The sequence below is a fragment of the Echeneis naucrates genome, chromosome 21 (assembly GCF_900963305.1).
Source record: "Echeneis naucrates chromosome 21, fEcheNa1.1, whole genome shotgun sequence".
In the NCBI taxonomy this organism is placed as follows: Eukaryota; Metazoa; Chordata; class Actinopteri; order Carangiformes; family Echeneidae; genus Echeneis; species Echeneis naucrates.
The window spans coordinates 5,928,508-5,945,681 of NC_042531.1; the positions used below are offsets into that span (position 1 = coordinate 5,928,508).

General features: G+C 48.4%; 1 protein-coding gene across 2 annotated transcripts in view; it reads right to left on the reverse strand.

Moving 5' to 3' along the window:
• Nucleotides 1–17,174, reverse strand: part of bcor (BCL6 corepressor) — a 32,539-nt gene that overhangs the window by 1,169 nt on the left and 14,196 nt on the right. The window contains exons 4-13 of one of the 2 annotated variants that reach the window (XM_029530347.1): nt 15,809–15,865; nt 15,129–15,288; nt 13,765–14,106; nt 12,431–12,718; nt 10,632–10,945; nt 9,195–9,482; nt 3,349–3,515; nt 2,614–2,759; nt 439–516; nt 84–243 (exon numbers count right to left, since the gene is read on the reverse strand). In XM_029530347.1, coding sequence (XP_029386207.1) covers nt 84–243; nt 439–516; nt 2,614–2,759; nt 3,349–3,515; nt 9,195–9,482; nt 10,632–10,945; nt 12,431–12,718; nt 13,765–14,106; nt 15,129–15,288; nt 15,809–15,865 — 2,000 coding nt within the window. The remainder of the gene's footprint in view (nt 1–83; nt 244–438; nt 517–2,613; nt 2,760–3,348; nt 3,516–9,194; nt 9,483–10,631; nt 10,946–12,430; nt 12,719–13,764; nt 14,107–15,128; nt 15,289–15,808; nt 15,866–17,174) is intronic. The other variant, XM_029530348.1, reaches the window with a different exon arrangement.

Genomic DNA, 17,174 nt, shown 5'->3' on the forward strand with positions numbered 1-17,174 from the left:
AAAGACCAAAATCAAAAAATGTTTAGGAATCAAGGTCAACAATGAGGTAAGGAAAACTGAAACAGGTGGAGATCAAAGCTCACCCTTGCGAGAGAGACACCTGGATGTTGTAGCAAGGCAGGAGGGGTCGATCGGAGAATTCAAACTCAAACACCTCCCTTTTATCATCCTCATCCTCATCTTCGTCTTCTGGGCCCGGTGGGTCAGCTAGGATGTCATAGATCCTGCCGTCTTCGCTCGATTCTATCACAAGAAAAGTAAAAGGATCATTTTTATTGAGCATCCATGTTTTCATAGGATTTGTAGACGTGTATTGCTCAAGCTATAGGGCACTGAAGAGGGGGGAGAAAAAAAACAACAGACTAAGCAGGAAGGAAAAAAAAAAAAAAAAACCAACAAAAAACCCCCCCCACATGCACAGCACTGATCAGTACTCACCACACACGGAGCTGCCATAGAATTCCCAATAAAGTCCTGGGTCGTCATCTGTGCGGCCCTGAAGGTCAGCAAAATAATCTATGGACAGAGGAGAGGAGCGAAGCCGGTTATTCAAGAGCCGAAGCCCTGGGGACAGGCAACAGGGCAAATACAATTGCCCTTGGAGACTACAGCAGAAAAATGGATAAAGAGTGTGGTAAAATAGAGGAGGGGGAGGAGGAGGAGGAGGGGCAATGTCAAGAGAGAAAAGAGAAACAAACAGAGCAAATGTTTTAGGGGGAGCAGGAGGGGGCTGATGGTCAGGGGCCAGCGGCTGTACCACGGGGGAGGAGAGCGACTGTCTCCGCTGGGTTAGAGCTGGCTCAGTTCAGAGCGGGGCTACAGACGGCTGCCAGGAATCAAACAAGAACCACACACAGTCGCCGAGTGTGCGCGCACGCACACACACACACACACACACACACACACACACACACACACACAGAGCGAGTGAGCTGGAAACAAACAAGCAGAGGGAGCTGGGTAAGCACACACAGAGAGAGCAAAGTGTGTATTCAGCATGCGCGAGAGAACACACACACACACACACACACACACACACACACACACACACAGTTGCTGAGTGAGAGCTGGGCTTTGTGCCAGTGCTGAGGCGTGGGGCGTCTGGCGTGTGTTTGGAGGGATTAACGGCCTCCAGATGAGTGGGACCAGGTGGAGGGAGGGCAGCAATCGCTCGCTCTCACTCATTTTCTCCGGTGCTCGATCTCCCTCTCTCCCCCACTCTGTCAATCTAGCAGCCATCGATCTATCCATCCACGCTCTTTTCAAAATTCGACACCATCTTTCCAGCCAACAACATATAATTCTCCCTTTTGTGCCGAACCTGTTCACTCCGCTGCCAACAGCGAAGTCACACCTGTTCCTTTCCTTCGCTCTGCGCTCTTTGACTGAAGCCTGTGATGATAACGTTAAAATTAGGCATTCATGTAATATTGAGCAGCCAGCAGCGAGGGAAGCGTGTGTGTGCGTCTTTGTGTGCTTTCATTTCCTGCTCGTGCAGACTCGTGGTGTTGTTTCAGTTTAACTACAAACATTCAGACGAGGACTCTAAACAGGCTCTAGCGTGGCAGCCTTGTGAAAAGACACATGCACACATTCAAAAGCAGAGTCTCCAGCCAAAGCGAAGCCCATTTCCGCACGTACGCTGAGCAAACACAGTTGGCGTTGCTAAGTAACCAGATAGAGGAGCTCAGAGGCGGCAGCACGCACACTGGCGGGCTGAGACTCCCTGTCTAACAGGTGGTCAGGGGAGGAGAGGGGAGGGCAGGGGAGGGGATAACGGAGTGCACTGGTGTCAGGAAGGGGGGGTCCAGAGGGGAAACAGGATGACAGATCTGGACATGTCTGGTGGTGGTTTGGAGGCAGAGGACAGGGATTTAAAGAGAGGGACCTGAACCAACAGGTTGAACAGAGGTCAGAGCACAGAGAGAACAGCAAACAGTGCATGAGCCCAGACTGGGGCATTTGGGAACTGGGTTGCTTTCAACAATTTACCCTTGCCCCACCTTGGTGCACACTCCCGCCAAAAAAAAAGAAAAAAAAAAAAAGAAAAAAAAAAAAAGAATAACAATAAACCTTCGGTCTAGCAGCTGTTGACCTCTTTTTCAAGGCTTTGTAATGTCATGAGTTGTCATCAGGGCATATTTATGCCCCCATTTCTTAGGTTTTTGGGCAATAAATCTGTAATTTTAATCAGATTAGATTATATTCCAAAAACCCAACAAAAGATATTTCTGTGAATTTGTGTCTGGGAATGTTGGGGGTGTTTCTGACCTATGATGCAATTTACAGAATCTAATTAAAACTCCCACCACTTTTTCCTTATCCAATGCTGACAGCAGCCTTGTCCTTAACAGATCCACGTGCTTGCTGTGTAGTTGCTGCTTCAGAGCACTTGGATGGATGTGCGATTTAATTTTAATCATTTCTGATTGACATCATTTGCAGGGGAATCCCTGCTTTACACAGAAGTCCTCAAATCCCTGAGGCTTCCCTTTTTTCGCTCCTAGGAAATCAGGCAGCCAGTCTAATCCTGTGACTCATGACCTCTGTATTTCTAAATTCTAAGCTAAATCTTGTCTGTGATGAGACAGGAAGAGCCAGCTGTGATCTTACCAGTGAGGAAGCGCTCCATGCTGTCGCTGTGGGTCATCTTGAGGAGGCCACGTCCAGAATACGTGGCGAGTGTCGGATCAGCACCGTAGGACAGCAGGACTCGCACCACGTCCAGGTGGTCATTCTCCACAGCATCATGAATTGGTCTACACACACAAATTTAGATTTATTTGAACAATAACCAAAGACTTGACTACACTTGGAGGGATAATCATCTACCTAGACTAAAGGCTAAACACGCTGTGTTGAGCTTCAAAGACATTCTAAATGCAAAAGTGAGGTAATACTTTTATTAGCAGTATCTGTGATACACAGAAACAGAAAAAGACTCTTCTGCCATAAAATATTTTATTTAGAGTTCCCCCAAGCACAACCTGAAATACAGTTTACAGGGGCATAAGATTCTTCTACATTTTTCTCAGCAATGCTCTCACGTAGCTTCTGTAATGCCACCAAATTTGAAAATCTGATAGGAAATAAAACCTGAACTACAACACAATAGATCAACAGATCAGATCCACTACTGTAAAAATGAATGTAGTGTACTGAAAACAGATGGATTTTCCCATGTAAAGGAGCAGCTAAGCATGTTAAAGAAATAGTAAAATCATCAAGCGATGGCCTGTCCTGTCAGGACATGTAGAGAAAGCACTGATGTTTGTATAACTCGGGTGAATTTACGCACGTTCATCACTCTATGTGCATATTAATGAGTGAGTGTATTTTTTTTTTTACCTGGTGCCATCCTGCGCACTACAGTTGATGTCGGCCCCGTAATCCAGCAGGTGTTGGACTATGCTGAGCCAGCCTCTGGCGCATGCCTCGTGGAGAGCGCAGTAACCAGCGTAGTCCCTGTGATTCACCTCACAGACTCGGTTCTCCAGACAGTAGAGCACCACCTCCTGAAAGAGAACAACCACAGAGGGAGAGCAGGGTTCAGTGTGCGAGTTTGTCCGTGGCTGTGTGTACAGACGAATGTGTGGCGACGACCCAAGCAATACAAGGCCAAACATACAAGTCAGACGGAGCAGACACATACGCAAACAGTCCTTCCCTTTACAGTTCCTGTGGGAGAGAAATTAGGGAAAGGAGGAACTGACTGTGTTCCTGCGCTGGACAAACACACATACTCGCACACAAATGCTCCATAATGCGAGTTCTGGCACCAAAATACAGCGAGGAGACTAAGTGTGACTCAACTGTATTTAGCCTGCCAGATTCTGCTTGTGCATGTATGAGCGTGTGTGATGGTGTGTGTGTGTGTGTGCGCGCGCATGCATGCATGCATGCCATGTTTGGGCCTGGATGCCGCTGTGGCAGCCAGTTACGATGATTGGGCTCTGAACACAGCATAATGGAAGCGGAACAAAGAGATTTGATAGAGGCGCTCAAGAGCTGGAAGCATTTTCTCTGGTCTCGGGCTGTGACAGTTGGGCATCCAGCACTAAGTAGTCAGACTGGTTTTCATTGGACTGATGCAGTGTCTGCTGCTACTAAACAGTGAGGAGTCGGCGAGATGGAGAGCAGCCCGGCGTGTTGATACGGGGCCTTGTCCGAAACAGCACTGCAAGTATGTTTTGATAGACAACATTGTGAGACATTCTCATAAGTATTTGGATGTTTAATTATTTCTTTTTTTTAAACACACATAAATCACGTCGCTTGATGTGTATTTTAACGTAGATATGTATGCAAGACTCATACATGCAGACGCACTCACTCTGTCCTGCTAACAGTTCTGTGCCGAGGGGAGGAGAGCTGCTCATCTGAACCTGGGGAATGACTCCAAACTTCCATTTCTATGCTAATTCTAGCCTGCCGTCTAGTCCAAGTGTTTATCTCCCTCTCACCCTCTCTCTTTCAGCGCAGGGCGAATGGAGGGAGGAAGAGGGAAGGAAAGGCATGCAATTGAGAAAAAACAGACTGACAGAAGGACGAGCGCCGGGTTAGAGAGGACGGAAGAACAGTAGACGTGAGAGGCAACACCCCGACAGATGACAGATAAATGAATCTGTGGATGAAATCTGCCGTGGCTGTCCTCTGGGCTGAAGCTGATAATAACAGGAGATGAAAGTCGGGTGGGGCGGGGGTGTAGTGGATGGTAGTGGCTGTTCAAGGTGGGGGAGTGAAGTGATAGGAGCGGTGCAGAGGACGACCACAATCGGGGAGGAAAGAAAGACAATAAAGAATGACGAGGGGGGAGGAAGTGGAAAGAGGAGATGGAGAGCAAGTGTGAGCAGGAGAAAAAGAGAGAAAGGGGGAGCAGGGATCTGGGGGTGCGGGGAGAGACAACGCTCCAACTGGTTTTCGCTCGCTGCCAACACACTGTTTGCCTGCTGGAGAGGGATTCAGGAGCGCTCTCACCCCTCTGGGGGATTCCTACTTGCTGTGTGTGTGTGTGTGTGTGTGTCTGCCTGTGTGAGTGAATGAGAGCAAGTGTTAGCAAGAGTAGAGAGTGTTGATATGCAGCTTGCCTTAGCGTGCCCGCACACATGTGTAGTTTTGTGTTGCTGACAAGTTTGTGTGTGTGGCTGTGGAGGAGGCGTTGCGCTAAAACCTCCGGAGCCCTGTTTAATATCGCTGGGAGAGAGCGAGGAGCTTAGCACGAGAGCCCCGGCTTCCCGCCAGACTGACACACACACACACACACACACACACTCCTCCGCAGTAAAATGAGACACCGCTCCCTCCCCTCCTCTTGCTCTTTCCCTCCGTCTTCTAATCTCCCTCTCTAGAATGCTTCCCTGCGCTCGCCTGCAATCAATGCATCACTCAGACATTTAACCCCTTGCAGCGCTGTCTTGTAGACCCCGCACATACAACAAATGAGTGTGTGTGTGTATCACAAGTCATGTACGAGTGACTTTCCCTGTGTGATGCAGAGCCAACAATTTATGCAGTAAGGTTGGTGCATGCCCAGACGAGTGAAATGTGAAGGTGTGCGTTTGTGTGCGTGCGTCAGCCTCTTGTTGAATTACTGGGAAAACATAGGAAGCCTGAGAACGCAGCCCCTGACGATGTCAGATACCTCATCTCAGACACACACACACACACACACACACACACACACACACACACACACACACACACACACACACACACACACACACACACACACACACACACACACCTACCTCATTAGGAACTAAAGAGTAAAGATAAAATAAGAAACATTTCAGTCTCAATCAATAACCTGCTTTGTATATCAATGCTCATTCAGCCCTTTCTCAATGAGACCTAATTTTTGGTCACGTCTGAAAGTGGTAAAATGTTATTAACAAATAAAAAATTGTTGACAATTGTTATCACAGAGCTGGTTAGCTATGTTTGTGCTAATCTTGAACAAAACGGTAACCAGCCAATGACATGATGACGCCAGCCAACTTAAAGCTAACAAGCTAGCCTGCTTATTGGCTACTAACTATCAGTTAGTTAGCTAACTCAGATGCAAATTGGATAACAGGTTGACTGCTAATTTGAGGAAACCTAAAATACTGCGGAGCAGTTTAAACTCAGACAAAATGAAAAACGATGGGTTACGTAGCTAATGTGACTCTTCCTCTATTCTGGACTGATTCAAAGGTTAGCACTGTCAGGACTCCCTGCTCTTGGTCAAAGGGGCAAATTTTCAAGCCACAGTTCTGAGGTTGAACTTAAAAAAAAAAAAAAAGGTTAGTTTCGATCTACGTAACCTCCACGACTGAATCCCCTGATCGCAGCGATTTAAACTTACGTTTTCCAGTGTGGACGCTAGCCTGCCTAAGCACTTAAAATGCAATCAGTTCCTCACTTTGCTTGGATCAGGGATTTTTGAGAAGCAAAAATCAGAAGTGATTTGTGGAAGGGGGAATAAACGACAGACTGCACCTTTATCAGAGCTTTAAATGGGAAACGCTGAGGGGCCCCGAGCCCCGGCACGAGAGGGAGAGGGATGAAGACATCCGCAGAATCTCTTCTCATTACCATTTCAAATGCTCGGCGAGTGAGGCAGACGAGGGAGCGCGAGAGAATAAAAGAGGAGCGAGGGAGGGAGGAAGAGAGAGAGTGGGCTTTCATGTGCGGAGGCACGGATCGCAAAACTAAACGAACATGAAATATGCACAGTGTCGGCTGGGCACAGCACAGAAAAGTGCGTGTGTGTTACATTGCATGACGTGTGCATGAGGTGATTCTGCATCCTGCATGTGCACGGCTGTAAACGAAACAAAGCCTGTGCATGTGCTCACAGGCAACCAACTGGTGTTTCCTTGGGCTTCTTTGTGTGGGTTTCTTTGCGCGCGCACACACACACACACACACACACACACACCTACATGCTGACTACAAACATGTGTGCATGCACATGTGGCTGTAGTCAGCATGTAGGCTGTGTTTGTGTCTGTGTGCATGAGGTGATTCTGAATTTGCATGTACAGGTCTGTGTGGGTGTGCGACAGTAGTGAGCAATGAGGAGTCGTTTCTCTGTGCAGCATATGGAGAAGAACACGTCAGGATGCCTGTGCATGTGCTTACTGGGTCATAACGGGTGTTTCTCTGTGCATATTTCTGTGTGTGTGTGTGCTTGTAATCAGCCTGTGAGCTGTGTGTGTGTGTGTGTGTCTGTGTGCGTGGCTGTCTCTCAGGCCCTCATATCTCTCTGCCTGTGTGTGATAAGCCTAGAGCTTGCGACGCAAAAACAGCAGCGTGAGACAAGCGCCGTGTGCGTCTACAGGCTTGTATGCGAATGTGTGTGTCTGTGTGTGTCTGTGTGAGGCTGTATGCATAAATTGGTGTGTCTGTGTGCACATGTGTGTGTGTGTGTGTGTGTGTGTGTGTGGGAGCCCCACGGGTCTGCCCCTGGCTTATCACACACAGGCAGCGAGAGACGAGCTTCCTGAGAGAGAGAGGGGGGGGGGGGGGGGGTAAGAAAGGGAGGGAGGTGGAGAGGGGGAAGGCGGGGGTGTTGTTTGCGCAGCGGTCAGCGCCTTGTTTGTGTAGTCTCAGGTTTTCTCCTCCCTCCTCCTTCTTCTTTCCCTCTCCACACGCGGAGCGCAGGAAGGGAAAAATGCGAAGAGGGAATGAAAAAAAAAAAAAAAAAAGGACAGGGAGGGAAAAAAAACGTTCGAGAGAGACGCATAAATCAGAGAGACGAGCCAGCTTCTCTCCAGCACGGCTGACTGAACCCTGCTGCTGCTGCGCTGCACCCTGTGCACGTGCGTGCGTGCGTGTGTGTGAGTGAGGGGGAAAAACAGCCGCCGCCACTGCTAACCACAGTCACCACGGCACATTAGAGGGCCATTAGAATGCGATTATACTCCCAGTGCTTACCTCTCATTCACACTCTTGCTTTCTCCCACTCTGACTCACACACATATTCGCGGACACACACGTACGCACGCACACCATCATCATAAATATGTATAACAAACACACACAACCATAAAGCAACCGGTTAATGAGCAACAAAAGATACCCACACGTATTTACAGTTCTGTGAAGATACCTCTGCTGGTGATAAAAATGATCATGTGTGCACACTCGTGCATGTGCGCGCATATGCATGCACGTGCACACACAGAGCATAAAATGCGAGAAGACAGAATGGACACACTGCAAAATCTGCAGCTTAAGTGGCATTAAAAACACTCGGATCAATAAATCAATTTGTAAAATCTGTCAACAAGGGAGGAGAAACATTTAGGCTCACGCGAGGGATGAGGAAGAATGAGACAGCAGGCCATCCAACTTTGATTAAAAGCTTTCAGAGCAGTGGGAGTTGAGAGATTCAGTAAAATATACACAAGCCTCACTTTTTTCCTGGGATGTGCAGAAAATGAGCTAATGAACGGCGGCTACACACAAAGAAAGAAAGAGGAAAAAAAAACTTGCGATGCTAGAGAGAGGCAGTGAGCATCAGTCTCTGTATAATGATCCCACCGATCCCTCATGCTGTCTGCGCACACATGTGGATGTGTGTGTGTGTTTGTGTGTGTGTGTGTGCGCTTGCATGTGTGTCACACTTCGCCTCACGGAAAATTAATGAGATGTGAGAGTGGAGCGAGGCAAGAGGACAGGAGGCGAGGAGTGAGCGAGAGAGAGTGTGTGTGTGTGTGTGTGTGTGTGTGTGTGTGTGTGTGTGTGTGTGTGTGAGAGCTCGCTGGGAGGAGGAGGGGTGCCAACGACAATCTGAGTCACAAAGAGAGGAAGAGAAAGAGTGCTGAGAGGAAAGGGGGGGAGGGAGCGAGCGGAAACCTGAGAGAGAAAGAGCATAGCGAACGAGAGGAACAGAAAAAAAAAAAAAGATGGAGTATGTGCGGGTAAGGGTGAAATAGAAGAAATGCTACAGAAAGCAAAAGGGTGAGATGGGGAGATGGAAAATGGGACAGATGTAAAAGAATAATCAGAAGAAAAAAAAAAAAAGAAAAAAAAAAAAAAACAGGAAAGAAGTCTGCCAGCGCCACAGATAGCAACAAAGGGGAGAAAATTAGCTCAATTTAGGAAGAGAGGGAAGATTTGGGTGAGACAAAGTGTGAAAAGGGTAAAATGTGAAGAGAGAAGGTGCTAAGGCGAGGACGGAGGTGGCTTATAGCAGAGCTTGTTACCTCGTAGCCGAGACGCGCAGCTCTCTGGAGCAGAGTCTCCCCGGCATTCTTGTTCACGATCAGCCGACGCGCCTCTGGTGGGATGGGACGCACTGCTGGGGGCTCAGCAGGGGGGGTCCTGTGCACCCCTGCCCCTGCCTCCGCTGGGACAGTGCCCATTCTGTCATTCACCTGGGGCTGCAGGGAGGGCGGGCAGAGGGCAACGGGGGAGCAGGGCTTTACTGGAGAGCAGGGATAATGATTAGGAGAGGCAGCTCTCTTCCTCGGAGCGCCGCGCTGCTCACTCGGCTGAGGAGAGAGAGAGGGAGAGAGTGTTACAGCCACTGCCACATAGCAGACGGGACACCAATTCTCTCACACACAGAGACAGTCAAGGGCACATGGATGACACAACCCACAGATACATGCGTGCGCACACAGGAGATCCAGTTAAGGGCACGTGCGCACACACATTCATATCAAACTTAAATGAGAAGTCTTTAAGGCTATCCAGAAAAAAAAAACTAAACTATTTTTACACAACACTTGCTGTTTGTTCACCTAAAAATATTTTTCCCTGCTATGACTTTTTGAACCTCTTTTGTGTTCTACCAACACACATGTAGCTTTGAATAGAGAAAAGATTTTCCATTTACATCATCTATACTTGAGTGTGATTATTGTGTATGGAAGACACATTATGCATCACAGAAAAACACAGTTTTCACACCAACTGTTCACACCCCAAACAGTGCAGGTTGGCACACCACTTTTCTTTAACCACTAAACCAACAACACTCTCAGAGCTCAACACATGAGAGAGGGAGTTGTCTTCCTCTGTGAGCGACTGTGCGTGTGTGTGCGTTTGCCCTCTCAGTGGAATTCCATGTTGAAGCAGCTGTCAGGCTGAGGAGGAGCAGCGCGGGTGAAAAACAACTACCCTTCCTTTTTTTCCCCCTCAATTTTTCCCCATGCTCATTTTTTTCCCTGTCTTTTGAACTCATGTGCTTCATGCGCTGGACCACGGCTGCTACATTCCTCTGTGTGCATGTGCTTGCGTGCGCGCGTGTGGGTGTGTGCGTAGCCTTGTGTTCAGCAAAGTGTGATGCATAATTGCTCCTGGGCCCTGTTGTTATGTCAGGAATGCTCACAAACACGCAGACAGTCACGGTGCTGGCACGCACCTACCACACAAAACAGCACCGATGACACACGTTCAACAATTAAGGCCAGAGACAAACACAAATGCATGCAGGCGCTCCACAGGGAGTCGCTAAGGGCAGGAGGAGGTCAAAGCTCCAGCAGCCCTCTAAACATTGTAAACATACTTCCTTCCTCTCTCCCTCCCTCTCTCTCTGTCCCAGCTGCATAATCAGAGGCGCCGACAGGCATACTGAAACACACTGCTGCAAACATCCAGACGCCCATATCACAGCCAGACACCCTATCAGCACTCACCTTGTCATCTTCAGCTGCTCCCAGATGAGCCACACAATGCTGTCCGGGGCTGCTGGGAGCAGCCTCTTTCCTTTTCTCCCGCTCTCGCTCCTTCTGGCTTGTGTGTTTGGTCTTGCAAGGCCGCTTGCCCTTGGGCTTGTCTGTGTCACTATGGCGACGAGGCTTGAGGGGAGGGGTGCCTCCCATGGACGGCTCTGGGGCCGGAGAGGGGGGGCCCCTCCTGGGCTCCTTGAGGCCACGGTCACCTGAGAAGGGGTCCGGCGGGTATGCTCTGTCCTTCAGCTGGCCGGGGGGAAGGGGAGCAGCAGCTACTCCTGGAGCAGGAGGAGAGAAAGGAGAGAGGCAGAGTGAGCGGCTGATAGTGCGAGAGCTCAGTGGAAAGGGAGGATGGGAAGGTATTGCAAGGCCATCTCTCACCCTCTGTTGGTTTATTAATGAGTGCACAGAGCTGTCTGGGAGCGCAGCATGCCTGCTCACTCAGGAAAAATTTTAAAAATAAAAAACACACACACTTGCATGCACAAAACAGACTTGTATAAACAACCCTGTAATAACTTGTGCGTGCTCATTCATTGCAGCAAGGACACTGCTATGAGTAATCTCCTTAAACAAATGTGGCACTGTCTGGTTCCAGCTTCTTACAGTACGTATTTATATGAAAACTAAAAAGCTGCCCTTGAAAACACAATGTCAAAGTGCTGTTTAATAGCTTAATTGGGATAGATTCTCACAGAAGGATGGCAGCATTTCTAACAGGAATGTGGTCTAGGTCTGATTATTATTGCAATACAGGCTTTAGAATAAAGATTTCATCAAATCAGTCAAAAGCTGGGAATAAATGAGGAGAAAAGTGAAATTATATCCTGTTGATGCATTTTTCAATGTAAATCCTGCTGCAGAAAAAGCTTTTTAGAATACAAGGTTCTTCATCGAGATGAATGTGTTTAACTGTCTGATTAGTGGTATCCTGGGGAAAAAAAAAAAAAAAAAAAAAAAAAAGAAAGACCATAGCCCTGACAGACACACAATGGAATAACCACATTCATTGCAACAATATGGCTGTTGCCAGGGTGATGTTATCTAAAAAGGTAAAAGTAAAAAAAAAAAAGAAGAAAAAAAAAAGAAGCTGCGGCCAATCAAGGCCTGCAAGACCTGTGGTTTCTGCAGGAAACATAAAACCAAAATCTCCCCTGCTTTATGCACTTCTTTTAATCTCTCTCCGGCTCTTTTATTCTCTTCTCCTTGTCTCGTCTGTGCCTCCCTTTGCCTCAGTTTGGGCACATGAATAAGGGAAAGCCCTGGTTTTAATAAGTTACCCCACCCCACCCCCTTCTCACACACAGTACTCCTTCCCTTTTCCATATGACTGGTCTTGGGGGGGGGGGCTTGGGGGAAAAAAAAAAAAAAAATCATTGATCACACATTAGTCACACTACACCTGCCCACGCATATCTCCGCCAGCCACTTCCCTCATTCAGTCTTTCATCATTCTCTCAGCGTAGGCCAGCTGAACAAAAATCCCAAAACCACCAAAAAAAAAAAAAAAAAAGAAAAGAAAAAGGAGGTGTTAGCTTCGAGTCCCCTGGTGCTGTTTCTGATTGCCCAGCCTTTCCACTGGCAGGAGGAAGTATCCCCTACCTCATTTCCTCTCACCCCCTCCCCCCTCAGGCTCCCGGGAAATCCCCTAAAGAAATAACGCTCAACAAGAAAGTGAAACGTGAGCCAAAGATAGATTTCCGTTACCCTAGCTGAACTCAGAGATACAGAAGTGGTTTGCACGGCTGGCGGTTCAGACTTACCATTAAGTAGCTTCTCGCAGCCCCATTTCCTGTTGATCTCAGCTCTCTGTGCCGCTGCGGCCCTGTCTTCTGGCTCACCGGCCCTGATTTTGCGCTCCCGTATGCTCTGCGCCGGGGGCATTAATCGAGGCTGGGGCCACACCCTCTCCTGTTTGATTTGGGATGCATCAGGCGAAGCGTTGCCAGCGGTGGGCTTGCTGAGTCGTAGTCCCTTCAGCTCAATGCAGACCTTGAGCTTTCGCACCTCCTCGTCATCATCTTCTTCAGCACTGGCCTGCTCACGCTCATCTGTGAACCACATTTCTCATTTTGTCATGTTGCCTAGAATAGATTTTGTCCTGTGAAAATCTAATGATGCAATAATCAATAAATAGATTTTTTAAATGTTCAACTTCTCACCCCTCATTTAAAATAATGAATGTATTTTAAAGCTGACTGGATAAACTAAGAAGTGTATTATTGACAAGCTTACACCACAAACAGTTTTTCCACCCTTTCAAATGTTCTGCTCTCACCTTCTGCAAAACACAAAACTATTGTACGCACATATACACCAATCTGTAGACAACTGAGCACAAAGAACAAAGTCCATTAATCACTACATTCTTATGGCTTGTAAAACCCCCTCTGAGCCTTACGTTTAACGCACACACACATGCACGAGAGGCAGGGAGCAGACAGATTGAGAAGAAAAGGGGGAGAGAAGTCAAGAATTGGGCGGAGAAACAAAGCAATAAAGACTGGGGAAGCAGAGGGAGAGCCCCCCCCCCCCCCCCCCAGAAATTCATGGGGGGACAAGTATTTGACTCGTCTGCCAGTGCCAGGGAGAGCAAGCGCAATACCGCATGCCAGAAAAAAAGGAAACCCAAACAGATGAGGGAAGAAAGCAAGGAGATGAAAAGAGAAGAAAAGAGCAGCTTTGAAGAGGGTTGGTAAGCGCAGCGGAGGAACGGCAGAGCTGAAAGAAGAGAGAGAGAATGGCTGTCCCTCTTTCTCGCGTCTCTCTAGCACACTGCTCAAAGGCAGGATTAAACACTTCTCTGAGCTGGCTGCCACACAGAGCGAAAGATGGGACAGGGAGTAGGAAGAAAGAGGGGTGGGGGGGGTGGTAGGTTTGGGGGGGGGGGGGGGGGGTTGGTTCAGAGCAGGTTGAAGGTGGAATTGATTGGAAAGGAGGAAGCATCAAAAGGAATAGAAAGATTGTTTAAGAAAAAGAAAAGAAACAAGGGATAAGGCTCCAAAACAGACAAGGAGGGGAAAGGAAGGAAGGGGGTGCATGGAAAGCAGATGAGGTGGGGGGACGGAGCTTGAGGAACACGAGAGGGGCGTCTCACCTGCAGAGATTTTGGGTCTTTTCTCTAAGTAGGACAACCTCTCTGCTTGATCCCGCTCTGTGTCCTCTTGCTCATCCTTGATGCAGAGTGGACGTTTCCTGGTGGGTGGAAAGCATGGGCTGGCTGTCTCTTCAGGGTACCCCTTTGCTGGTGTCAAAGTGGGGGGCAAACAATGAGCTCCTTCGGACTCCCTCGTCACCTTCTTGGTTCCATCTTTTAGCCCTCCTTGGCTAACACTTCTGGCCCCATCTCGGGCCCCGTGCCTCGGGGACAAAGGCTCCCTCTGGCCCCCACACCTCTGGAGGACGGGAACTCTGTTATTAGTGTACGCCGGCCGGACGCCTGAGGAGAGCAGAGACAGACGGATGGAAACGGGCGGGGGGTGGGGGGTTGAGTGGGCAGAGAGAAAAATAAGCAACAGAAGATGAAAGGGAGACACACACACATGGGGAGAAAGAGCAGAAAGACAGACAGAGAGAAGCGGGGAAAAAGGGGGGGGTGGGGGTGAGACAGGGTGAGGGATTGACAGAAGGAGAATGCCAGTTAAACACCAGCCAGCTTTTATTCAGCTTTAAAGACAGGCAGTAAAACTTTGATGGGGTAAAGACTTTTTAATCTGATGTGAGCCGAGCCAGCGGCCTGACGGTTCAGTGCAGCCGCTCGCACTTCCAGGGAGGAGAGGCAAGAAAACATCCTGCGCACTCACTGCGCACGGTAACTCCCATCCCTCTCCTCCCCCCTTCCCTGTCCTCCCCCACGGCATGACCGCACCACGCCCTTCTCACACAGAGCGTGACTCTGACCCCCCCACCCCCCCTCCCTCTCCGTCTCCCTCCATGCCATAATTAGGCTCACACGTCAGCCACGGCCTCGCTCCAACACACAGCTGGGCTCTCAGCCAACGTAACTAACCCCCCCCTCCCTCCCTCCCTCCCTCTCTTTCCGTTGCGCGCTCCCATCCGCTTTCACCCACCAACTCTCCCCCCGCTTTCACTCTCTCTCTCTCACGCAATCTCTGCCCCTCCTTCTCCTCCTGCCCTCCCTCTCGATCGTCTCTCCGTGCAGATAAGCACAAAAGGCTTCTTGAAAATAAAACTCCCCCTCTCTGTCTCTCTCGCTCGCTCCTTCGTTCGCTTGTGCTGTCTCGCTTGTATAAGAGTGCGCACGTATGTGTGTTGAGTCTGTGTGTGGAAAAGTGTCTTTTTTTAGAGTGACCCGGTCTCGCTAAGCATTTGCTGCAAATGCATGTGAGTGTGTACGCGCACCTATTGTTTGTGTGTGTCCCTTTCTGAGTGTTCATTTGCAGAGTGGCTCTGTGTGTGTGTGTGTGTGTGTGTGTGTGTCTGTGGTGTTGGGTTACTCACCCTCCCTCTCTCCCTGCCTGGTGGTGTGTTGGCAGGTTTCCAGCGCTCGCTCTCTGCGCTGGCCGTCTGCCAGCTCCCGTCCTGCTGCCGAGGCAGACACACACACACTGCCACCCTCCTTCTCCTTCAGCTCCAGCTCCGAGAACCGCATCATTGCCCGCTGTGCGCACACAGACACACACACAAATGCAGAGAAAACCCATGAAAACCACTCATCGTCTGCCCACACCGCACACACACCTCTCTAAGCCTCAATCTGGCCTCAACAACTACAGAAGCAAAAAATTGCATCAGAAATCACATTGTCTCAAAAAAAAAAAAAAAAAAAAAAGAATAATTAAAAAAATTATCATAGAAATTGCCAAAGAAATTAAACCCACACACACAAAACGCACACACAGGACAAAAAGGTAGACAGATAAATCACAAGCATGGCATCAAGACACAGGTTAGACTACTGCAGCCACTGTGAGTCCATGCGCTCTGGGGCTTAAGTCCTGGCATCTCCCTTCCTGAAACATAAACATGGCTAGGAAACATATACATCTAAGCCCTGAGGCAGAGAGAGGAGAAGAAGAGGAAAGAAGAGAGTGGGGGGAAAAAGGAGTGTGCAGTGATACAGATTACAAGGAGACAGAGCCCATCAGAGGCAGATGTGATAAGAAATGTAAAGAACTGACCTCCCAGTTAGCTGCAGGTTGACTTATATTACTCCCCTCTCGTGATATGACTTCCATCTAAGCAATTAGAATGGGGGGGCTCAATATATCTGTCCATCATTTCATCTTTAGTTTTTTTTTTTTTTTTTAAGAATTTTTGAAATGTTTCTCCACATGTTTGTTTACACACAACAGGCAGCCACAATCCCACAAAATAACACAATCAAATTAAATTGACTCAACAGGTCAATTAACACTGCATCAAAACTATCAAATAATTTCTGAACCGCATCAATGAGAAATTTGAAAAAGAGAATTAAAACAATGTTAATTCTAAGTATGATTGATAATGCTAATTCAGTTTTAACTGTCTCATTTAATTATTTTTCCCCAAACAGACTTCCGCATCTAATTTCCTTTTAATGTCCAGAAATAGAGGGTTTGATAGCTTTGTGTTGCAGCTGTGCATTGACAAGCATGACACAGACAAAACCACAGTTTTCTAGGGTGCGTTCACAACAGACAGACAACACATGTCCAACCTAGTCACATATCTGCCTCGGAGCCAGTGGATGAAGTAACATACGGTTTGCTTGTGTGTCTGTGCTGAGCGTTGAGCATAAGGAACCAGAGATAACCGTCTGAAACAAATAGCTCTGTATGTGTGTATGAATGATGGTTGAGAGTGAGTGTGTGTGTGTGTGTGTGTGTGTGTGCGCGCGCGCGGGGGGGGGGGGTGGGGGGGTGGGGAGGGACTGCTACAATTGTGTGCTTTTAGATGCAGTGCAATGTGCGTTAGCAGAGAGAGTCTTTTAGCCAATGGGATGAGGAGAATTATAACCTTGGACAGCAACCAGGCAGGGCAGCACAGGCCATTGGGGGGGGGGGGGGGGTAGCAACTGGTGGATGGGGGCATGCGGAAAGCCTAAGAGAAACCCCAAAGATGGCAGCTGCTGGTTTTTAAGCACACAGCAAGCCCTCCACTGCCCCTAACCTTGGGGTTAAGCATAGCCAAAGGCAGTGTGAACCGTGAGGCTGCCACAGTCATGCTCTGAAACTACAGTATACGGCTTTGATAGCACAGTCAGCACTAACGCATGCTTTAGCCCCAAGGCAGTCACACAAGGACAAGCACGTACAGACACACAAACACGCACGCACAGAAATAACCTTTACAATGACTGCTCACTAATCACCATACAGAGATGGCAGCTCTGGTTAACCCTATGAACTGCCCTCCCTGATAGAGGACCTCCAACTAGCCTTCCACTAAACCTCGCTAAGACAATGATAAATTAAGGGGAAGGTCAAGTCTATGGCCAGGACAGTAGCATGACAGCACTTATATGATTCTGTACTGTGTTGTAAATGCAGAGTATGCCAACTT